The sequence below is a fragment of the Castanea sativa genome, chromosome 7, assembly GCF_040712315.1.
Source record: "Castanea sativa cultivar Marrone di Chiusa Pesio chromosome 7, ASM4071231v1".
NCBI classification, from domain to species: domain Eukaryota; kingdom Viridiplantae; phylum Streptophyta; class Magnoliopsida; order Fagales; family Fagaceae; genus Castanea; species Castanea sativa.
Genome location: NC_134019.1, coordinates 31,352,575 through 31,376,336, shown reverse-complemented (window position 1 = coordinate 31,376,336; position 23,762 = coordinate 31,352,575). Strand labels below are relative to the sequence as shown.

At 34.6% G+C, this 23,762-nt stretch overlaps 3 protein-coding genes and 2 non-coding genes across 6 annotated transcripts; 3 read left to right on the top strand and 2 right to left on the bottom strand.

Annotated features, from left to right (window-relative positions):
- LOC142644742 (uncharacterized) lies at positions 1-1,091 on the bottom strand. The gene is made up of 2 exons (XM_075819316.1): positions 522-1,091; positions 1-401 (listed from the first exon to the last, which is right to left on the bottom strand). Exons 1-2 carry the CDS (start codon positions 1,002-1,004, stop codon positions 369-371), a joined length of 516 nt encoding a protein of 171 aa, XP_075675431.1. The 5' UTR covers positions 1,005-1,091; the 3' UTR covers positions 1-368.
- Positions 1,092-4,941: 3,850 nt separating this feature from the next.
- Positions 4,942-17,418, bottom strand: LOC142642591 (protein CHROMATIN REMODELING 25). Of its 2 annotated transcripts, none has more exons than XM_075816983.1 (21): positions 17,161-17,418; positions 16,292-16,669; positions 15,942-16,028; positions 15,587-15,827; positions 15,396-15,521; positions 15,228-15,284; positions 15,058-15,144; positions 14,222-14,317; positions 13,942-13,992; positions 11,952-12,026; positions 11,755-11,847; positions 11,357-11,448; positions 11,112-11,244; positions 8,841-8,960; positions 8,615-8,728; positions 8,417-8,500; positions 8,222-8,293; positions 8,093-8,151; positions 6,547-6,754; positions 6,377-6,475; positions 4,942-5,698 (listed from the first exon to the last, which is right to left on the bottom strand). In XM_075816983.1, exons 1-21 carry the CDS (start codon positions 17,355-17,357, stop codon positions 5,330-5,332), a joined length of 2,838 nt encoding a protein of 945 aa, XP_075673098.1. In that variant the 5' UTR covers positions 17,358-17,418; the 3' UTR covers positions 4,942-5,329. The 2 variants fall into 2 exon arrangements, with proteins under 2 accessions (XP_075673098.1, XP_075673099.1); XM_075816984.1 differs by having other exon boundaries at positions 6,565-6,754; positions 17,161-17,417.
- Positions 17,419-17,530: 112 nt separating this feature from the next.
- Positions 17,531-17,611, top strand: TRNAL-AAG (transfer RNA leucine (anticodon AAG)). The gene has a single exon. It is a non-coding gene; the product is annotated as a tRNA-Leu (tRNA).
- A 4-nt stretch (positions 17,612-17,615) lies between these two features.
- On the top strand, positions 17,616-17,688 carry TRNAR-ACG (transfer RNA arginine (anticodon ACG)). Its single transcript has one exon. It is a non-coding gene; the product is annotated as a tRNA-Arg (tRNA).
- A 2,667-nt stretch (positions 17,689-20,355) lies between these two features.
- On the top strand, positions 20,356-22,386 carry LOC142642093 (protein PLANT CADMIUM RESISTANCE 7-like). Its single transcript, XM_075816447.1, has 4 exons — positions 20,356-20,589; positions 20,694-20,765; positions 20,867-21,076; positions 22,029-22,386. The coding sequence occupies exons 1-4, from the start codon at positions 20,394-20,396 to the stop codon at positions 22,103-22,105; spliced, it is 555 nt and encodes a 184-aa protein (XP_075672562.1). The 5' UTR covers positions 20,356-20,393; the 3' UTR covers positions 22,106-22,386.
- Positions 22,387-23,762: the final 1,376 nt, after the last annotated feature.

Here is a 23,762-nt window from a genome sequence, read left to right as displayed (position 1 = left end):
GAACAAGAAATGAATTGATGATTACATTAACTGAACAATACTCAATACATGGGAGTTCAACTGCAAACATTTTGTACAGAACAAAAACAGCCGACCCTTGTTTTTTCCAATGGGAATATGGGAGGAGGGGGTTATTTTGAGTCAAAAGGGAAATAAAAAACCAAGAGTTAGAAAAACCAAAGAGTCAAATCAAACCTCAACATATAGTAGAGCCCACTATCCATACAGTAACTTCACAATATTAGCTAACTATAAGACAATCAATCCCCTTCCCTTGAAAATTGCCACTGCTATCTCTTTAGTACATCCTTTTTTTACTTCAACAATCCTTTTTATTGGTTGCATCATATTCTGTTTAACATTGCAGCTTAACCCTCCTTGAAGGCCTCAAAAAATAGTTCCTATAACAAAGAACCAATTATACACTATTTAGTTAATTGTTCAAACTGTGAACTCAATTAATCTAGATCTGCAAGTTCAACTTCAAGTATCTATATCAAAACAAAAGATTTTCATCTTACCTGGGTTTTCTTGCTAACAAAGCTGTCCTCGTGAACAAACATATTGCTCTTCTCTTCAACTACACTTTCCAGCATACCCCCACCCTTGTCACATTTTTTAGATGCAGAGATACCCTTTTTGAGGCCAAGCCGCTCTCTCCAACGGCTTCCATTCTTTGATATCCTTGGAAACACATCCTCATAATCATCATCAACAGAGAGTTCATCTCTTAAAGTCATCTTTCGCTGCTGGTTATTGGTGCAACTATTCTTCACTGGCAATAGCATTCCCTGAAAGAATACCTCATCTGCGGGTGCCATGGTGTAGTTTTTGACAGAGAATTCGAAGTCTGAGGAAACCGGAGCTTCTCTGTAGATGTTATCATGCTTGGAAGGTTGTTGAATGTCTGCAAAATCATTTGAGAAGGAGATTCTTGGGTCCACTGAGGGAGGGCAGAGGCCTTGCTTCTCAGTGTTGAACATGTTTAGGCATGGCATAGACATTCAGACCAAACAGTCACTATAGCTTTATCTAAAGTCCTTTACACTCAGTGTTGGAATCCACATGCAGATGTCTGCATTTATATTGCATGCGGCTTGTTTTTTGTGTGTGTTTAGTAGACATCTCATGTTACTTAGATTTGTCACTTTGTGATTAATAATGCAGTTAATGCCTTTTTTTCTTATGGAGGCAATTTAAAATTTAAGGGACAGTGGGTGAATGCACTATCTATATTTAACAGTGATCATACTATATCAGCCAGTAAGACAGTTTTAGCCGAACATTTTGACTAATATGTTCCTTTTTTCACTTTTATATTCAATAACAATTTTTTAACCATTGATTAAAATGGTTGCATGTTCATGCCAACTGGATGGATGAGCCAGGAATCACTTGAACCAGAAAGAAGTGAATTTCTTGCCAATTGAAGGCCCTCCCGGGTTTCCTCTCAATTTGAGCATGTTATCCTGAAATAAATACTGTTTATATTTCTTGCAATCCAAGTAACTGTAAGAAATTGTGAACTACTTTGACTCGGAGCATTATGACCTCAATGACATACTAATGCTAAACAAACCTAGCACAGAAGGTTTTTGCTTTTCTAAATACCTCACTATTTCCTAGGCTCGTGGCTCAACTGTTCTAAATCATATTTTTCCCTTAAATTTCTTTTTGTTGTTTATAACTGTAATTTTGTAAAGATGAATTATCTTACAAAAAGCCATTGTAGAATTAGTATACTTGGCATCCAGTGTTAAGGCTTGTGGTTCCTTTTGTTTGGTTGTTTGTTTTTTTAATTTGGGTTTTTCGTTCCTATCTAAACTAACGACTGTTGATACCACCAAAGGCCCATGTGTAATCAAGCTAGTTAGATTGTTAATTTATGCAGCAATAAATCAAGTCCTCTCAAATCTCGTCCGTTCAACAAAGCAAAGCACTAGCTTACCACTTTGGATTTACTATTATTATATGTGAATTATCAAGAATCTTTTGTTGGACTATGGACCATCACATGGTTTATCCTCATGAAGGTTGGAATTTCTCATGATTTGTCAAATGGGTTTTCGACAAGTGGCCGATTCCCATTTTGACTACTTTGTGGGAATTTTAGAAGATACCCAGAGACATTGTACCAATCTAGTGAGTTACTGGAACAAAACTTAGTCCAAGGGCACTGTCTCCCATTTGGTCTCCCAAATTGTTAGCAAAAATTGTCTTTAGTACTCTAATTTATGAGCCTCTTTCTTCCATAAACAAGAATTTAAGGCTCATTTTACAATGTCAGATCAGGAGAAGACCTCAACTTATTGAGTTCGGTGCTCCGAATGTTGCCCAAAAGTTGTCTCGGTAGTCGTTTTCCAACATGTTATAATGCGAACTAGTGACTCTTCGCAATCTATGATGTCTTTGGTCTTCAGTCTTAACAAGTTAACATGCTTTAGAAAGAACAAAAAAAATCTATGATATAATATATTGACGACTCCATATTTCCATGACTCTTTTTCAACTTTTTGTTGTTAATTTGGAGTATCATTCAGTTTATGACTTGGATAATTGAATATAGTTTTATTTTTTTAACCCATAATCGACAGATCTCTTGTACTAAAGTAACATGAGGCTTTACCAATTTAGTAGTTGATACTACATAACTTTGTCTTTTTATTTTTTCAAAAAAGTGGCTCATTTCCCATGGTAGACAAAGTTCACCAGAATGATAAGATGCAAAGAAACTTTCACATCATAAAAGAGATAATATCCATTTATTTTACAGAGAGTTAATAGACCATGAAAAGACAAAGGCCCAACTTTTAAAAAAGAAAAGAAAAAAAAATGTAGATATGATATTTTACTTATTTTACTAAGTGATTACTAAAGAGTTGTAGTTGTGATTCTGATTATCTAATTAATGACCCTATTTTTGTTTTAACATGCACCATATCATTATAATAAAGTGAAAGTAACATGAAGGTAGATTATTTATTATGAATCTAGAGGGGGAATTACACAAGCCCAAGATGGGCAAACCAGAGTTACCCAAGGGGGTTCAATCCAATTAAGCCTAAACCTGCTGGCCCAACCCAATAGATAAGGCCCAAAACTGTAATCATCGATCAAACTTTCAGGCATTATGCTAAGTTTAGGGCCACTTTGCCAATCGAGACCCCAAACATAGTTCTTCAATTAGAGCAGTCAGGTATGGTTATAGAACATTTGTGAAAAAGGCCCATCCCTTGATATAAGGCAAGCTACATAAGACCAAATTAGGAGAAGCCCACTTGACTATTTAGTATGGATCTAACTTTTGTGCTTGTCGGAGTCCTGATGCGATCCCTTTTTCCATTCAAGTGGTTGGATTCTAGCATGGCAATTGCGTACCAATTGGTTTGCTTTATCATATATAGGTTCCAATTAAAATCTCTTATTGTTAGGACCTAGGATCGAATCCCATCTATGTAACTAGAAAATATGATGAAGTACAGGAAAACCATAAGAGAACAAAAGAAATTAAAACCACTCTAATCTCTGCCCTAGCACCCAGGAACATATTATCTATTCCAAAATCATCTTTACATTCTCAAACAAGAGAAACTACGTACTAAAGAATGTATTAGTACTTACTATGGGTATATAACTATATAAAGAACCTTTCTGTGGTATCTCTTTAAATGAGCACGTACATAATGTATGGCATTTGTAAACCATGCACCTTCCAGGAAGCTTCCTAATCCCATGCAGAACCCAGCAAATCTTTCCCAAAATAAAAAGCTAGCTTCTTTTTTTGATTTCCCCATGGTAAACAACAATACATATGGATATTAGTTATTAGATATATTTATGAAAGTTCAACACTACCAGTTGATTCCCTCATAAATTCACGTGCAGAAAATCTTTATTGATCTCTCACGCACGTACGTACCCGTGTTCTCGATCTGCAGATTTCACCTACCAATTTGCTTTGCTTGTGTTTCTACTCCCTCGTTCGTTAATATATATATATAATCATGGCAACTGGCAAGCTAAAAGAAATACTCACTCTCCCACATGCAAACCACCTATTACTTCCTTTCTGTTCTTCATATATAGTTGGTTATTTCTTAACGTTTCTTATTTAACTTGACGTGAGATTAATGTTGTTTTGTAAAAAATTATAGTAGAAAACAATTCTATTTCATGGTAAACTAAATAAAAGAAGTTAAGATACAATTTTCTTTTAACCTTTATTTATTTTTTATATTTTATATTATGATACTACTGAACACATGAAAACTCAAAAAACTATATTCATATATGGTTTTCACCAAAAACAAACAAAGCAAACATAACAATTAACTCTCTTTGCTCAATAGAAAACTTCTAACCACTCTCTTTTATTTTACGAGTAATAAATTTATTATAGGTTCCAATTAAAATCTCTTATCAGTGGATTAGGGATCTAAGATCAATAATTATAAAACATATACATTCATCGAAATTTTATACATACATATATATATATATATATATATATTTTTTTTTTTTTGATGTGGGTATCATATCTATATTAAATAATAACAATAATAATAACTAATTTATCAAAAAGATAAAAACCTAAATACCCAATCAAGCTTTTCTAAAAGAATTAGAACAACCAAGGCTTTGTTCCAAAATGGTGAAATTGACTGTGCATTCTTAACAAATCAGGGTTCATATATGTGTGTATCAGGGTTAGTCATATATGCGTGTGTGTGTATATATATATGGGTTTTGCTAATGTGTGCCCATAGGGTTAGTCATATAAATTTTCTTGAAAATTGAAAAAGTTTTGACAGCTTTTTCAATTCTCGATAATTTTTTTAAAAAAATAGATGGGTTAACATGTGCCCTTAGGGCACACATTAACCGAACCCTACATATATATATATATATATAAGAATTACAATAAAGAAAACTTAGGCCCTAAAGGAAAAAGAGCCTGTGAAATCTAATAAAAAATTACAACCAATGCTCTTTGCTATTTCCGCAAGTACAAGACCACTCAAACAATGCTCTCAAGAGTTAGTTCATCGACTCCATGGCTGAAAGCTCCACATATTTGAAAGTGCGTTATTCGAGCCACTATTATAGATGCCTCTATGCTGTGATGGCTTCAGCAACCTATTAGAAAGTTGCAGTCCTAAATCTGAAACATTAATTTTATTGACTCAGGTGATTAACTGATTATAGAGACGCTTCCGTATTGTGGAGTCATGCACTTTACAAATACTATAGCCAAGCAGACTTCAAAATAGCTGCTTTGCTTACTTGCAGGTTGTTTATGGTACCAGTTATGGTATGAGCAGAACCGATCTCACTCAAAATCATCATCATGCACTAAAGTATCTGGAGTTAATCTCTTTTGGGGTAATTGATTTCCAAGAGAGAGATTAGTCCTCGATTCTACATGTGCTGAATCTTTAGAAGTAGTAGTCACTGATTTCATAGTTGCCCTTGGTAAAGGCTTGGAAAATGTACATAATGTGCTCCTGATAGAATCTCCATTGCACAAAACAGATTGCAGAGGTTTTTGATGTTGAGAAAATAACATGGATTTTTTGTTCAGGTTTGGATTTGATTTGAAACCATTCTCATTTTCTTCTGTTCCCTGCATCTTTGGGTTTACATTTGATTCAATAGGTACAAGTTTCCCATCCACTTGGTTTGTAAAAACAAATGTCACCTGGAACAAAAACATGTGAGTCCTATGCATATCTACTTTCCACTAGAGGAAAAAAGACTACAGAAATATAATTGTTGAATGTACACAATACTGTAATACTATTATTCACTAACAAAGGAAGCAAGGCCAATTTCTAATGCATTAAGTAGTCTGCCAAATTTTGCCATGCATTATATACAGAGGCATAAAATGCTCTGGTATTGCATTTATGGAATACTTGATACAAATAAGGAAAATGGGAAAAAAAAAAAATGTAAAGTCTCTTTAATATGAGTAATTGAAATTTGTGCCAAAGCTAGGTTGCTTCACCAACAAAATGCATAGATGACTCACGCTGTGATATATGCTACTATCACAAATTTCTTATGTTAAGCAAACATGTTGACCATCTTGGTGGAAAAAAGGTAACTGATTACAAAAAGCATGTAAAAGGTTGTGATTGTGAATGCTGTGCAGAAGATGTTTCACTAAGGTTAGTGCAGCTGATCTATATTTTCTGATTCAGAAGAACTGGTATATTTCAGTATGAAAGGATCTAGAAAATTTTCAAGCATGGCAAACATTTGTGACCAATCTAAAGGTGATGGGCTCTCATTTTTTCTTTAAGTGTGCGTGTGTGTGCGTGTGTATACTTTGAAGAAAGCAATTAAACCAAATATATTATAGTCAATGTCACACCTCATCAACAGCTGAAGCTTGCAATATAGGATCAGGTACTGATGTTGAGAAGAAATGATGCCCCCAACTACCTAAATCTTCTTCTAGAGGAGTCCCTACCTGAAAGCATCATCTCAAAAATAAGAATTAAATCAGCCACCTAAAATAAAATTAGAAGCAGTGATACCTACAAAATGAATGTGCCCAACCTGTTTCTCCGAGCTCTTTAACTTATGCAAGCATCCAGCAATTTTTGCAAATCCACCTATATCTGAGGTTTCTGGATCAGATTGACAATTTACATTTGCTGATTCATTTTCATCTCCCTCTTCTACGCTCTCAGTCTTTTCATTGTAATTTTGGCAACGGATGCAGTTCATCTTTTCATGAATTTCAGACCTACATACATAAAATACAGATATTTATACTAGAAGAAAGAGTAAGTTTCAATATTATTATCCAAGCATGAATATGAACTTTTGCAGCTAAGAAGCATTTCAACCAACTATTCAAGGGAATAGTAAGAGGATTTGAAAAGCAAAAATAAAAATAAAATGGAATAAATTTGGAGAAGGTGTCATTAGATATCATCTTATCTATTTCAACAGTATCAGTGTGTCACAGTTAGTGATAGGATGACCAATTGTTGGTAGGACCAGCAGTTATAATTAGTGCGCTCTGTTTGTTTCAATAATGATGTTTTCTAGAAAATGAGTCATTTTCCAAAAAACACTTTCTATAAAACTATCTCATTTTCCAATGTTTGGTAGCAACTTTAAATGAGTTGAAAAACAAATTCCTAACTTCCCTTATTTAGTTTGCTGTGAGACAGAGTTGTTTTCCAAAAAAATTTAATGGAAAACAATTTCTAAAAATAAGTCATACTTTTTATCTTGACCAAAGATGGTTTTTCTTTGACTTATCTTTTTTTATGCTACCAAACACTGAAAAATAAGAAAAACTATCTTTACACAAGGTTTTCCATTAAAACAAACGGAGCATACGTTTAATGGAGAGAAAGAGAAGGAGACTAGAAGATAGATCTATCTAAATTGACACTTTATTTGAAACCTACAAAACAGTAACAACTCTGGCTGACAAAAGAGAAACTATGGCATCAGGCCATGTATAGTGTACAAAACCATCACAAGAATAAAAAGAATCTGCCTCATTGGTTTTTACTATACAGAAACTATGTATTTACAGCTAATTGAACTTTACAGCATGTCCCTTCAGCAAATTCATTCACAGATGTTAGTGTAGTTAATTACAATCACCCCAGAAGCATAAGAGTTAGGTGTTTCTACTAGCCTTAGGCTTACATCCACAGGCAGTGTAAAGGATAAAGTCACACTGACAAAATAAAGAAATTATAATGGTGGTACAAAACTCTCACAAAATCCAAAACCCAAAGAAATGTCTCTCACAAATAGAAAGATTGGTTTAAGAATTTTACAAACAGCTACCTGCATATTTAGATAATTTCTCTCAAGTCGACTTTAGAGGTAAAATGACTAAAAATCCTTAACCAAGTAGGACTAAGCAGTACTTGTCAGTTCTGTCGTACATAGGGAGGAGAGGAATCACAAAAGCAAGCCAAAAACAAAGTCAGCCAAGGCTAACCAACATACAAGGGGACAAATCTCACGCGGCACAATTCAAGCCACATTGCAACATTCTCACAGTGATGCATTTATCAATATTTATTAAAGTCAAAATTTTCAAAAGATGCATTACCTCGCATTCTCATGAAATGTGAAAAGATCACGTAGATCTTCTGTTGAAAGAAAGTTCACCTGAAATTAAGATAGTTTCACACATCATTCCATTAAGAGAAAATGAAGCAGCATAAAGAAGAATTCAAACCTGCGTTGTATCTGTTTGCTCTTGCTGGATAACTTTTTGAAGCCCTTCTTTTGACATCTGACGCTGGAACACCTACAGAAAATTAATAATTAAAATAAACAATCTGAACACAATTTACTCCAAATTATTATACAAATGTAGAAAAAGAAAAAAAGTGGTTGTCTTAATTATTATTCATTTTCTTCCAATTCAAACCTTTTCTTCAATTGATCCTGTACTCAAAAATCTGTAGATGTATACTCTCTTCTTTTGTCCGTCCCTCCAGACTCTTGCAGCAGCCTATTAATGGAGGACACAATGCAGACAGTAACAATATTATGTCATATGAGAAAATTATGAATATTTTATAACTCACTTCCCAGTTGTTTATCTAGAGTTAACCCAAGCAATTACTTGTTTATCATTTGCCGGATTCCAGTCAGGATCAAACAAGACTAGTCGATTTCCACCAATCAAATTGAGGCCACAACCACCAGCCTTGCTGCTCAAGAGGAACGCAAATTGATCCTGCAAGATGTTAATTTATAACTATTCAATCCAAAGATAAGCCAAATAGAGCTCAACAAAATAGAGAAAAGAACAGGGAAAAAAAAAAAAACCTAAATGAATAACAGTATACCTTTGATTGATCATTAAATTGATTCACTAGCTTCTGTCTTTTACTAATTGATGTTGTTCCATCCAGCCTCAAATATGGGTATCTTCTTTCACGACACAACTGAGCGAATAGGTCCAGTGTCTGATACATCACAGTTACCATAATTTAGGGGAAAAAACTGAATCCTATGGGAAAACTTGTTGTAAGAAATAAAGAATTGGTCACTACTAAATGAGTGATTAGGCTGTATAAAGAACAGAAACAATTGTCTTAATTGGCCATTGGAAAGTTTGACAAATCGAAAATTCTTGCAGGTACAAGTCTAACACAGAACAACTATGGCAGGATTTTCACTGAAATGAAGAGCTGTGTCAGCTGACTCAAGGTTTCTGACTTATTGAAGCAATAATATATGAAGAGAGGAGCAAAAGAGATTCTGAATTGATGGGAACTTTGAAAACCGATATGTGAAACAAATAAATAAATTTACCAAGTGTGGTGATATTATATACGATGACAAGAAAACTAAAAACATCAGAGACTTAAGCAAAACAATATCTAAAATTGTTTTCATGTGACTTTTTTTTTGGGGGGGGAGGGGGGGGGGGGGGTTGAGGATGTTAAGTGATGTTATGACATTCACTATCAGATATCTGAAACTGTTAAAGTTTGACTAACAGTGACATCTACACAATAGGCTCATTTTTATACAACATTTTTGTACACAATTGGTCAGGTATCAATATTTTACCATTAACATACAGTCAATATTATCAAACAAAACCAAACAGAATGGATACGCAAATTCCAAAGCAGCCGTGAGTTCACAGGAGCAAAAGAGAAATCCTAAATCCTAATTCTGTAAATCTTGAGAGAAGTACAATAAAAAATAATAAAAAAAGCATGAAGACAATGAAATGACATCTTCAATGAATATAGAACAGAATTCAATCAAACATCGTCATCAAGAGCAACAATTTAGTCTCAAGTTCATTATGGAGAATCTTTGAATGTAACCAGCTGAAAAGCTGAATAAACAGAAGTGTAAATAAAACCTATTCTCCTTCTATGTTTATATTAGTTAAGGAAAAGGAAATCTCCACAAGATAATCTAGAAATGGAAGTCATGTAATAGCGAGCAGGCTATTTTACAAGGAAATACACTAACTGCAATATGATTATATCTTATCCATTCCAGTGTTGGTAAAAGCATCAAGTGCACAGGCCTCTTGGAGCCTAGACACAAAACGCAAAGCACAAGTGCATTTTTCAAATATAATATATATTAACCTCTAATAGGAATATTCATAACATATAAGAAAAAAAAAAAAAAAACAAAATAGTTATATATTTTACCTATTAGGTAAGTGCAATTGTATAAAGTCTGTAAGTTCAAATTTTAGTTAAGTTATTTCAATTTCTTAGAATTTTTATATAGTAAAATTAAAAAACAGTTATTAATGGACATTATTATAATAATCTAGTCATAGAAAGTTTAAGCATATCATTTTATATGATTCACTTGTGTTTTATAAAAATACATAGCTTCGATGGATATGATCAAATGATGTATAGGGTTCAAAAAATATCTAAAAGGCAAGAGGAATGCTATGTCTACAACATTTTCACAATATTTTTACAACAAATCATAAGTGGTTAGTTGTTATTGGTTCAAATTTGAACCTACCACTAAGATTACTTTTTTGCTCCAACAATAACAACTAGTAACAACCTGCCACTTAAAATTTTTTGTGAAAATGTTGTGGACATAGCATTTCTCAAAAGGCAAAGACCAAAAAACACAAGAATAGTAAATTAACCTTGTTTGTATCTTTTTACATGTAAATAAAAAAATTGCTTGTGTAGTATAACACCTTAATAATATTTTTTGTATATTAAATCAATGCTCCATGTCATTTCCTTCAAGATCAAGTCAGTAATTTTAATGATTTAAATATTTTAGTAAAAAAAAAAAAGTGCCTAAGGCATGCTTTATTAAATTAGCTTCGCCTTGGCCAAGCGAAGTGCTAAGACCTTGGGGCTTTGAGCTTTAAGCATGCTTAACAACACTGATCAGTACAGCTTCCTCCATAAAGTTATGACAAAAATATTTATAGCCTCCTCAGTTCCAATATTGACAAACTTTGAAATGCTTTCTGATGGAATAGCATAGATTGACATCAAGAACTTTACCCCATTACCAAAAAGAAAAAAAAAATGCAATAGTACATATAAAAAGGTGATTCTTATTTCATTTTCCTAAGTACTTCAATTAGCTAAGTGTCTTCTTACCTGAGTATAGTTTGAGACAAGGACAATACGATCATCAGTCCTCTGACGTAGATGAGCCAGTAGCCGGGCTAAGACATGCATTTTCCCAGACAGCTCAACCCAAGCCCCTTCACCACCAGTCCATGATCCAGATCTAACAAAATAAGAAACAAGAAAACCATGAGACTATAACTTTTTTTTATAAGAAACTAAGACTAACTGTTGAGAACAAAGTATAAAATTTATAAATAAACAAGAATCCTTACCTTCCGGAGAACATCTCTGGTGGGAAAAGGTGAATACAATCCTCAAAACCTGAAGTTCCTGGACTTCCACTTTTTATGGTGTCATAAATCAGCTACAAGATAACACGTCTTCCATGAGAATGAAATTGATACTAACACTTAAAACAAACATAAACTATGAAAGAATGAAAAAGGTAACAAAACAAGGTAATGTCTATTTACCAAAAGCCTATGACCTAAGATCTCAAACCTAATTTTAACCTTCTTAAGATGTGGATTTGCCTCTTGTATTCCAAAAAGAAAAGGTCTGTTTGTCGATATAATTTAAAAATTTCCAGAAAACATAAAGAATATATTATTAGCAAATGCAATCATCTCAGCCAAATTATTATTTACCCCAGATCCAAAATAGCTCATACCTTTGGATGATTGCACAACTTCTTAAGAGCTGTTATATAAGCCAAAATCTTTGACTTTGACTGCTTCATCTCTTCAGTAATTGCCCGTTTAACCTATGTTTAGGGGCAATGGAATAACAACCATGTCAGACACAAAATCCTGTTATTAACCACTAATTACTTAGATGCACAGTAGCTGAAGAAGAGTGAGAACTTACATTTTTGGAATGTATAAAATGGTTGTATAGGTCTGATTGGAGAGGAGTTAACTTGCAACAAACAACTTCAACTATCTGGAAATTGGAAAGAATTAGAAGCCACAGATTTAAAATACCACAATGTTTAGATTGTTACAGAAAAAGGACAAAGAAGGTAATTATGTAGAAAAGGTTACTCTAACAAACCTTTAAAATGATCAAGAAAATTTGCATATATTGTCTCAGAAAATAATTTTGACTGATTATGCTAGGTAAGGTACAACTAAAGCATTTATCCATAAAGTTTCTTATAATTGAACTATTGAAGTGTGAAGTTCTGGGCTTTACACACAAAGGGACATAAGTAAACAAAAAAAAAAATTTATCATAGAAGCCAAACTAACTTCTAGACATACAAGAATACAATCCACTTAGGGTATGTTCGGAACTCCAGCTACCCTTCCCCTCTCCTCTCCTCTCCTCTTCTCTCCTCCCATCGCCCTTTGTCCAAACATAGGGTTAAACTCAAAAACATCTACATTAACCAAACTTTGCAGTCACTATGAAACACAATGTATGAATAAACATATAACAATTTTTGGTTAACAATTTCTAGCCCCAAACTGTGAATTAATTAATCTACCATGCCAAACTGTTTAATCAATATGCTCTAGTGTGCCACTCACAAGGATCTCATTTCCATTTAATGTAAGTCTAGTATACCAACTTGAAGATTCATGCTACAGGGTTCACATTCAAGGACACTTCCCGTTACAATAGAGTATTTTGTGTTTAAATCAGACTTGATTCTATGAATATGCTTCATAGTTTACCGTTCTAGTGAAGAATAAAAAGTAGTTCTATATTTACCAAACTAAACTGGAACTTGTCTGTTAGTGAATGCATTGATGATGCCGCTTAGTGAACAAAAAATTCAATTAGACTAAGACAAACAACCAAAAAGAAAGACAACTTCATGCACATTGTGTTTAGCTGGACTCATCCAACGATTCTCTTGATAAGGTTGATCTCAGATCTAGAAGAATGTCCTACAATATAAAGAAAAAATGACTGCCCTATAGTCATAAAAGATGTCTTTTATGACTTAAAGCATTCAATAGGCATATCAATAAGCTGATCAGATTGGATTTACTTTACATGCCTATTAAATCAGCTGATGAAAATGATAGTAATTCAGCCCAAGGGACTCTATTTGAGTAACTCCATTTGTATTTGTGCTTAGTATCATATATTTTGCTTACAATCAGTCCCAAGCCTGGAAAAAGGAAGGATGCAGAAGGTTGACTGCCAATGTAAAATTTAGTCTCTCTAAAATGAATGGATCCACTACAAATACACGTTGAGGTGTTCCCTACTAGCGGCCCGCTACATTGAAAGAATGACTAATAAAGTAGCCAATGCCAAAATTTTGGGACTAAGGCCTAGTTGTTGACTTCCAGGACAAAAAAAATCTAGGCATTATCACATCTACTAGCTTCATATTTAATATTGTAAGAGGTTAGGAAACCCTTGTTGAAATCCCACAACTCTGGATGGAGAGACTGCTATTTCAAAATTTATTTTTGGAGGTGAAATCTTGGAATGCAAAGCATTCTTTTTTATCATGTACACATCAGGTACACTGAACACCAATAAAATCTCAAATAAAGGAAAAAAGGGAGAAAACTACAAGCAGCTGCCTGCTACTCTTCTTGAAGTGAACTCTAGTCACCCTCACTCCACTCATATACTAAAAAAAATAAACTCAGAATAAAACATAAAAATGAAATTCTTCATAACAAAATATCAAGATTCATGGCAGAAAATGCCCTTGATAACAACTAGAAAGTTCCAGTTTCTGATTGAAAGCTTGTATAGTACACAATCAAATAAACAGATAAATTTTTATTAAGCAAAATGATGTCATCTTCAAGAAAATAAAAGCGACTACCAAAAACGGGGGGAAAAAGAATAAGAAAAATTCGGCATAAAGATGAAGTAAGTGCCTTACCTTTGGTGGCAAGTGATTTGATAACAGTGCATTAGTCCTTCGCAATATAAACTGCAAAGAAATAGTGGTTATTCAGTTAAGAAAATAACACAACAAATGTATCTTGATTGAATAACTTTATTAGCTTCCACCAGTTCAATAGAATTATATGCTTTTAGTATCAAACACAAACTTCATCTTCTATGACAAGAGTAGTGATGAAAGATGCTGATACAACTCTCACCCATATTAAGCGATAAAGCTTACTTCTATAATTTACATGTCGAATAGAACAGATTACCTGATTAACTTTTGCACTTAGTTCTGCAGAGCGCTCAGCACCTAGCTTCTTTTCTTCTTCAGTGGCAGTAGGTTCTCTTCCACAAATAATAGGTGCCTTTATGATACATGTGTCACAGTTTTAAAACAGAATGAACATGCACAGTAAAGATAAGAGAGAGAGAGAGAGAGAGAGAGAGAGCGACAACATTTGAGAGTACAGCATTAGCATGTGAAGAGTAAGCATCAAAGTTAACAGCCAAGTTGTCTCATTCTTAGCTTCATAATGGCAAGGAGCAATACCAAGTTCAAGAACAGATAGTTTTAGCAACCACTTAGACATCCCCAATCCCCATACCCCAATAAAAAGGAGGATAATAATGGAGAGAAACAAATAAAAAAACAACCTAATGAAGTTAAAAAACTGACAACTCGATTCAACAATGTAATTTCATCCTCAACAGCTTAATTAATATATGAGAGTAAAGAAATCGATCACCTCATTGTAATGGTGAAAATATGCAACATCACCCAGTATTCCAGGATTAGCGATACATGTGTCACAGTTTTAAAACAGAATGAGCATACACTGAAAAGGTTTAGCATTTGAAGAGTAAGCACCACTGTTAGCTGCCAAGTTGTTAGCAAGGAGCAAGACCAGTTTCAAGTACAGATAGTTTTAGCAACCACTCAGGCTTCCCCAATCCCCATACCCCAATAAAAAGGAGGATAATAATGAAGAGAGAAAAAAATATGAAAAACAGCCTCACCAAGTTGAAAAACCAATTACTCAATTGAACAATGTGATCTCATCTTCAACAGTTATAAATAATATATGAGAGTAAAGTAATCAATCACCTCATAGTACCGGCGAAAATATGCAACATCACCCAGTATTCCAGGATTTGTAAAGTTAACCATTGCAAAGAACTCTTCCAAGTCATTCTGCGGGAAAATGTATTGGGAAACAATTACGATACAGAATTGAGTATTACTCATAATAAGTTACAAAACAAAGTGCCTCTTACCTGCATTGGTGTTCCAGACAACAATATACGGCGGTTGCACGAGAGAGTAGCCAATGCCTGGTAAGAAATTTTTATTGATAATTTTTAAAATAATTAAAAAAAAATTGGCAAATAGAGGAAAATATATATATATATATATAAGGAAACATATAAATTCACAACATATACCCGATTTGTTAATGTCTGATCATTTTTCAGCCTGTGAGCCTCATCACATATGAGAAGGTCACAGGATTCACTATGGTTAAATTTTGAAGAATGCATCCGGAATGTCTCGTATGAAACAATCAGCACCTGTGGAAGTTATTGTTAAACAAGTGCGTCTTTTAAACAATTCAAGAGTAGTTACACAAATTTACCTGTATGGAGCTGTGTGGACTTATAAACCTGTCAATTCCAGAGATAACATCATCTCTGGTGCTTTCACAGAGAGCGATAAGCTGAACTCTTTCTCCAACCCACTTATTAATTTCGGCCTCCCAATTGCTTACGAGACTGGTAGGAGTGACAATGATGGCCTTTTTAACCATTGGCTTCCCATCAAATCCTTGACGAAGAAGAGTATACAGTAAGGTGATTGACTGCAACGTCTTTCCCAAACTGCAAAGATCAAGTATAACCTTCTGAAGATTAGAGAAAGAAAAATGATGATAAAATGAAAGTAACACAAGCTGAGTAAATAGCTAAAAAGTGATCAGACAGAGAGATATTTACCCCATATCATCAGCCAGAATGCATCCAAATATATTTGCTGCACTACATAGCCCCGACACACATTCAAACATAAACTGAACCCCTTCTCTGCATAGGAGTAAAAGAACTTTCTCTCATCAATACAAGAAACACAACCAATTGAAAACTGATCCAAAATACTGAAAATTTGGGCACTTTAACATTCAAATTGCAATAGATAAAAGGCGACAATCATAATACATGCTGAACAGTGTCAGTTTCAAATATATACAAATAGATTTTCAAATATGTAGCCCAGAGGAAAAGTGCTCTCCATATAAAACCCCTAAACTGCATGCATAAAATTTTTGATTTAGTATCAGGAGCAATACCTTTGATGGGGCCGAAGGAAACGAACAAGCAATGGGTCAACTACTATTGGCACCAAATTAGCAGCCCCATTCTCGGATTCTTCAGGTTGCCACAACACCAAAGGCTCAATCTCAGGTGGCAGAGTCACAGTCTCCTCGATTACATCCTTCTCAGCAGTACTTGTTACATTTACTCTATTGGTAATTGCAACCAATGCTGGCCTTGAAGAGCCCCACGGTACAAATCTTTTGCGGGCCCAGAGACGACGAGCAAGTGTATTTTGATCATCATAGCCATTAGAACATGGCGGTTTAAAGGGTTTTCGACAAACTGCTGCTGCTTCTGTCACTGAAAGGACTCGTGGAAGCAGCGGCTGTCTTTTCACCACTAGGTCACCTCTGTGATACAATTGTAACTTATGTCAAATTTTACTTCAACACTTTTTCTTCGAATTTGATAAAAAAAAAAGTATAAATTATTCATCAACATCCACCACTAGACCCACAAACCCTAGAATCTAAATGATCATCAAAAAGCTTCAATACACAAAAACTAAACGTATATTGTGAATTTGTGATAATAAATTAACTAAATGCCCAAATTGATTGCAGCAAACTAAACCCTACAGACAGTAACACAAGCACATGGCTTAGCCCAACTATACGTACATTCCAAAAACCCAAACCTGTAAATTGAAAATTGAAAATCTGTAAATTGGAATTTCGTGTTATGCAAAATCCAAATCTGTAAAATTGAAATGCTAAAATTGGAATGGCTATATAAATTGCAAAACCCTAGGTTGAAATGGAAGAGGCACAAAGTTTATAGACGAGTTAATTGAATCTTGGAGCTGAAATGCTTTTGATTAACGAAATCAGATTGTACAGACCTCAAAAGAGCATCGACGTTCTTCGATTTTCGATCTTGATCGGACGGTACAGAACGGGTCACACATGGTTCGTCTTCGTCTTCGTTGTTAGCGTCTAAATCGAGTTCTTCTTCTTCTTCAAGGTCTGCGGTGTATTCCTCGCTGGAATCGCTGGAACCAGAAACTGAGAGGAATTCAACTTCGTCTTCGTTTTCCATGGAAAATCAAATCCTCTCTTCGTTTCTCTGAGAGTTTTCACACAGAGAGAGAGAGAGAGAGAGAGAGTTGAATATTTAAATCGAATTTGGCGGTAAGATGTGAGCGAGTTGGCGAGGAATGGAGGTTGTAGGGCTTTGAATAAATAAAATGTTGGAAAGTTGTAGAAGCAAAAGTTGAGATGGCCGAGTTGGTCTAAGGCGCCAGATTAAGGTTCTGGTCCGAAAGGGCGTGGGTTCAAATCCCACTCTCAACAAAATGACTCCGTGGCCCAATGGATAAGGCGCTGGTCTACGGAACCAGAGATTCTGGGTTCGATCCCCAGCGGAGTCGTTTCTTTTTTTCTTTTTTTTGGTGGGCCCTTTTGTAAAACTTAGTTTTTTTTATGGGCCCCTCTGTAAAACTTAGGTTCTTTTTTGGTGGGCTAAATCCCTTTGTTAAACTTAGGTTCTTTTTTGGTGGGCCCTTTGTAAAACTGAGTTTTTGTTTTGGTGGGCTAATCTCTTTATAAAACCTAGTTTTTTTTGGTGCCCCCGGGGGAAGGGGGGGTGGGCTAAATCCCTTTGTAAAACTTAGTTTGATTTGCGTTTGAATTCATCAACTTATTTTGGTAGGCCCTTTTGTGAAACTTTGGTTTTTTTTTTTGTGGGCTAATCCCTTTGTAAAACACTAATACTTAGTTTGATTTGTGTTTGAATTCATCAACCTTAAGGCAGTGTTTGGATACAACTAAACGTATCCAGCGTTCAGCGTTTCCAAATTTTTTTTTTTTTTTTTAGCTGTATCCAAACGGACAATGAGTCCACAAGTCAAAAGAATAATGCTTTGTGTGTGTTTGGGTTCCCTACATTTCCCTTCTTTTTTTTTTAATGAATCAGCGCCTCTTGCACTGCATGAACAGAGCATTTAGGCCAATGAACAGTAACTTCTTTTTCTTTTTTTTAATTTTCAGCAAAATAAGCTATATCCAGTAAATAATTTTATTACTATTGGTTGCAGTTAGGCACAGCTCACCTGTCCCCTTAATTATATTGTAAGGCTATAATTATAATGGACTTGTAGTTTGAGTTTTCAATACTCAAAATAGTTTTATGCTCAAATTTTGCTAATCCCATTAAGATTGACCATGATTTGTATTCAAGTCAAGTCAGTAATCAAAGTGGATATGCATCACTTACTCATTCTGTTTTGGTCAATTTACCTAAAATAAGATAAGATTGACCAGATTTGTATTGGAGTCAAGTCAGTAATAAAAATGGAAATGCACTGCTTACTCATTCTGTTTTGGTCAATTTACCTAAATTGGATAAAATTGGACTGCTTATCCAAGTTATAAAATGAATTCACCAAATTTGACTCCACAAAATAACTACTATATCGGAAAATTATTGTATACTCCCGGAGTACAATAAATGCGTACTCCCTCCTCTCACATGAATAGTGGGTCTCACTAATTAAATTTATGGTGGGACCCACCATTCATGTAAGAGGAGGGAGTACGCATTTATGGTACTCCAAGAGTACCTAATAATTTTCCCTACTGTATCATCATTGGCTACTGAGTACTGACATAATTTTCGTGAAGCTAACAAGCAGCTGCATGGGTCAGCTCCTTACGTATAGTAAGATTATGATAATCATATACAAGTTGAACTTTTGATAATGATTAGCTCACTAATAATTAGACTGACTTACCAGCTCTCTACTTTTAAGTATTAGCAACTCAAGAATAATAAAAAAATTAAAAATTTCACCATATCAGCCTTTCTTGACCTTTGGTCTTGACCCCATAAATAAACAAAGACCATGATATCAAAATTCCAACCTAGTAAGTTTTGCTCATTGGTTGTAGGGAGCTGGAAGCTTCATCTACCTTGAAACAATAAGAAAGAACAGTGGACTCACCAGCTCTCCACATGTTAGTATCAAGCTAAAAAATAAAATAAAAACATAAAAATGAGTGACACTATTATATATCAGCCTCTCTTGTACCTTAATCTTTGTCTTAAACTATATAAATAATTAAAAATGTTTTTGTCAGCATCCCAACCTGCTAAATTTTGTTAATGATGCAGTGGAGCTGCAAATGCCTTGAAAGTAGAAACAGCAAGCAATATTGCGCTGGCTGTAGGACCATCTGGCTTAGCCCAACTCAAGTTAGCCCAAAGTTCAAGAAGTAAAAGTTAAAGAAAGATATTATGAGTTTTCTGAGCCCACACATGGGAGAGAGCCTTAAAATATTACTCTAGTGATCAAATTCGCATTTCTTAATAGTTTAAGCTTTTGGGATAGCTGGTATTTTATCTGATTATTACTGGCAAAGTGCAGTGTATTTAGTATGAGGATTTCTACCATTGCAGTATCCAGTGATTTAAAGGGAAACTGTAGCAGTTAAATGAACAAATAAATTCCTTGTGTGTAAAAACCAAGTATATTTTTACTTAATGCCATATGTTTGTCAGCTATCATGTCAGCTAAAACCAGTATTACTGATTGTGGATGAAATAATGTTTATTGTTTTCTATACTGCATCATGCAACCTAACGATTTATTTTACCATGTTTAAATATAGACTTAAGTTGAAATATTAAATAACCAAGTCACGAGTCAATGCTAAATATTTAAGTTGGTCTTCTTGACATTGTTATCTGCATCAGGAATGCCCAAGGAACTTGCATTTAATACAAAATCCTACATGAATCATCTCTTAATATTTAATAATAAAGAAGTGGAAATGCGACTTTGTGCAACTTCTTAGAATTTACAGGGAGAAGGAATGCTGCATTTTTATTTTCATATTTGGTATTTCAAAACTGGAGAGTAACTCCACAGATACTAGATAGATATAGAGGATTGCTATTTAAGGAATTTTTTTTTCACTTGGTCAAATTTGTGCATTTTTATTTTCATATTTGGTATTTCCATTAATTGAATGACAACTCTGCCAATATATATTAGGCCCCAAACCTTATTATTCATGACAGAGGCACAAGGCTAAGCTTAGTCGCCACAACTACCTTTGTTCAGTTACTTAGAAAATGTATCCTGCAGTACATGATTATGAGACATATGCCAGTGAACATGGTCCAGGTCCTGTCCTGGCTTCAGGAATTCCAAATGCAAGTCCCGCACGACCGTATGCTCCTCCATATGTATCCCCCAGCATGAGTGCTCGTGTTGTTGCAGGGAAGTGGTCTACTGGTCTTTGCTACTGTTGTGATAATCCTGAAAATTGTAAAGACCTGAAAACTCATCTAGCTTCATCACTAATGTCTAGGCATAAGCATCAACCCATGTTTTTTTTTTATTATTAACTGCTTTCAATTTTGTGTTTTAAGGTTTTATTACTTGCTTCTGCCCTTGTGTCACATTTGGACAGATTGCTGAGATAGTTTCCAGAGGTTCTTCAAGTAAGCCTAGGAATAACAACTTGCTGATTGTCAATTTCATGAATATGGAATGATGGTTATAGGTTACTTATATTTGTTATATTGCTTGCTGGTGTTTTTAGATTGTGCTGAAAGTGGCATACTCTATGGGCTTCTGGGTCTTACTGGTTTTGCATGCTTGTACTCATGCTCTTATCGTTCAAAATTGAGGGCGCAATACGACCTGGAAGAGGCACCTTGTGTAGACTGCTTAGTGCACTTCTTCTGCGCTACTTGTGCTCTGTGTCAAGAATACAGAGAGCTCAAGAGTCGTGGGTTTGATATGGGGATAGGTAATCGCTTCTTAGTTATCAAATCCATATACCATTGTTTTTTAAATCTCTATGAATACTCTTGCTCTTTCTTCTTCATGTTAAGCAACTTAAAACCTCACTTCAAATTAAAATTTCATGATATCTGTAGTAAACTATACTTCTGATTTCCAAGTTATTTGGAATTGGTGAAGGAAAACCAGTGGTTTCACTTTGAAGATGTTACTTTTTGTCTAGTCGTTATGCCTAAATTTGCTGCAGTTTGGCCTCTTAAAAGTCATTTGCCTTAGTTCTGTTTTAATATTGACATTAAAGTAGCAAAGGCATGAAGAAATTGCATCCAAACATAGTTATATTGTTATTGCAGTAGTGTGTAATGAACCTGATTAGCATGGTACACTATGCACTATTATGATACCACATGCTTAGTCCCAGTCAATGTTCTTCAAAATTATAAGTCTTTAAACCATCAACTGGTACCTTAATAATCTGACCATTACATGAGCTAGTAGTCCTCCAGCCAACAGATTAGTTGGGTGCACATTATATTTTAGCCTCGTAAATGGTATCTTCAGTTAAGGACAAATCATATCCCACTAATGAAACATATAACATCCACAACTGTGTATTTGTTTATGACAACTTGGTTCTCACCATGAAAAAAAAATTCAATTTCTGCATAATAATACAATGACTTGGTCAATTACAAGCATGATTTCTGAGATCATGATACCCCCAGCCAACCATATGTCATAGTTGATGATGCAGACCAAAACAAATACCGTTTTCAAATATAAAACTCTATTCAAAAGATTGTGATTGGTAAAGATATAAGGCGTCATATAGGAACACGTTGATACTTGTTAATTTTATGATTTCTTGCATTGACTTGCTTCTTTCTCAAATTTAATCCACTTTTTAATTTATTTAGCTGGGTTTTTATTTGATTTCATGTGGCTGATTCTTGATGAAGGCTGGGAAGCCAACTTGGATAGACAACGGCGTGGAATTACAGTAGCTCCAATCGTGGCACCAGGCATGAGAAGGTGAAAGGAAAGGCTAAGGCCCCTGCTGCTGATTCCTGCTTCTTGCTTGTTTGCTTATGCAACTTCTTTTCAGTAGTACATATATGCTATATGTTGTGTGCAGTGTTTGCTTTTGTTATTCTCATCTGAGAAGAAAAGAAAAAAGGTATTTGTGCCACAAATGTAGCAGGTGCAAAAATTTTATTTTATTTTATGGTGTGCTCATAGAATTCATATGTTATTTAAAGTTCACTCCAAGTATATCTGTGATGTAGTATGTTATGGAGGAAGTCTTTCTTCAATAAATTAGACGATACATGTTAAACAATTGAGGTGTGGCTTGTGTCTGAACTCTGAAGTTTGTACCCTCAATGCAATGGTGCCAGGCTGCCAGCACACTGAATTTTACAAGTAAATTAAAGCAGGCCTCATGGTAGTGTCTCCAATAGCTCATTTCGGTTGCAATGCCTAGCAAGAAAACAAAACCACATTCACTTACTTGACATTCCTCCCAAAGCCTTGCACAGTTCAATCCGCACCAAATAGTCCTTTAAATGCTTTGTGTTCGCTAACTAAGGTCCTTAATTGCTTGACTGGGGTGAGAGAGGGAAGAGAAGAAAAGAAAAGAAAAATGATGCTTCTTGTGCTTGAAGAATTTGGGTCTACTTTTTATGTAGTATGCTCAAATGATGCACATGCTTATTAAAAGTCATATTAAAAAATAGTATCATTAAAATTACATACTAAATAAAGGATCAGCTTAACAAGTGTCTGAATGCAGTGATTAAGGTTGAGTTTTTTATTGTAATTGATTAGCTTTTTAGATGCAGTCACACATAAAACAATTAAAGAAATATTTATTTATTTGTTCTTATTGTTTTCCAATGTAGTAGCATCCAATAAATTCGTCATTATTTGAAGCGCAATGACATTTGTTAACAAAAGCCCTAAATAAATAGTAAAAGAACCTCCTTAAATTGTTTGGCTAAAAAGTGAATATGCATTTGATGCTTTATTCTTTTTTAAATAAATAAATTATACACAAATATTAAGAAAAAAAAAATGTGTGCATCGCATATGTGCTACCCATAAATCATTGATAGTAAAAAAAAAAAAAAAGTATAGAACATGGATATGTTGCTAGTTTTTCGGTCAAGGACACTAATTTAAATGAGTTTGAGAGTCCAACTTGAAACTTGACAGTGGTCCAAAAGAGTGATCAACACCCACCAATGTCTTTTTTAACCCATAAAATGAAAACCAACCCAAATCCCAAATTATAGAAAAATTATGCACAACAAGATTATCAAAACTGATATTGATGTAGCACAAATAATCATTATCCAACATGAGTCATGAACATCACTTCCTCGTTCCTCCCATTTTAATATTTTATCATTTTTTTCTTTTAAGAATGGCAACGAGTCAAGTTCGAGCCGGGTTTTTTTATATTTGGACCCGTCCCGCGAGCCTAGACCCAGCCCGTTTATTAAATGGGCTTTTTATTCGGGCCAAGACCCGCCCCGTCGGGCCCCACGGACCCCATTAACCCCAGCCAGATTTGGGCCTAATCGGCTGCCCAAATCATGGTCCAACCAAAAAAGAAAAAGAAAAAAATGAATTGAAATGCAAAGAGATTGATTTTGGGCTTTGAAAAAACTTTTTAAAAAAAGAAAAAAAAA

Bases quoted from the DNA above. Each gene is read 5' to 3' on its own strand.
- LOC142642591 (XM_075816983.1), bottom strand. From the start codon at position 17,357: ATGGAAAACGAAGACGAAGTTGAATTCCTCTCAGTTTCTGGTTCCAGC. The intron at 16,029-16,291 runs GTATTGCTCCTG...ACTCCTATGCAG, and splicing joins TTCCTTCGGCCCCATCAAAG to AGAAGGGGTTCAGTTTATGT. The intron at 8,501-8,614 runs GTAATTGCTTGG...CTCCATTAATAG, and splicing joins ATCCGGCAAATGATAAACAA to GCTGCTGCAAGAGTCTGGAG.
- LOC142644742 (XM_075819316.1), bottom strand. From the start codon at position 1,004: ATGTCTATGCCATGCCTAAACATGTTCAACACTGAGAAGCAAGGCCTC. The intron at 402-521 runs GTAAGATGAAAA...TCTTTGTTATAG, and splicing joins TTGTTAGCAAGAAAACCCAG to GAACTATTTTTTGAGGCCTT.
- LOC142642093 (XM_075816447.1), top strand. From the start codon at position 20,394: ATGTATCCTGCAGTACATGATTATGAGACATATGCCAGTGAACATGGT. The intron at 20,590-20,693 runs GTAAAGACCTGA...TTGTGTTTTAAG, and splicing joins TTGTGATAATCCTGAAAATT to GTTTTATTACTTGCTTCTGC. The intron at 21,077-22,028 runs GTAATCGCTTCT...TTCTTGATGAAG, and splicing joins TGGGTTTGATATGGGGATAG to GCTGGGAAGCCAACTTGGAT.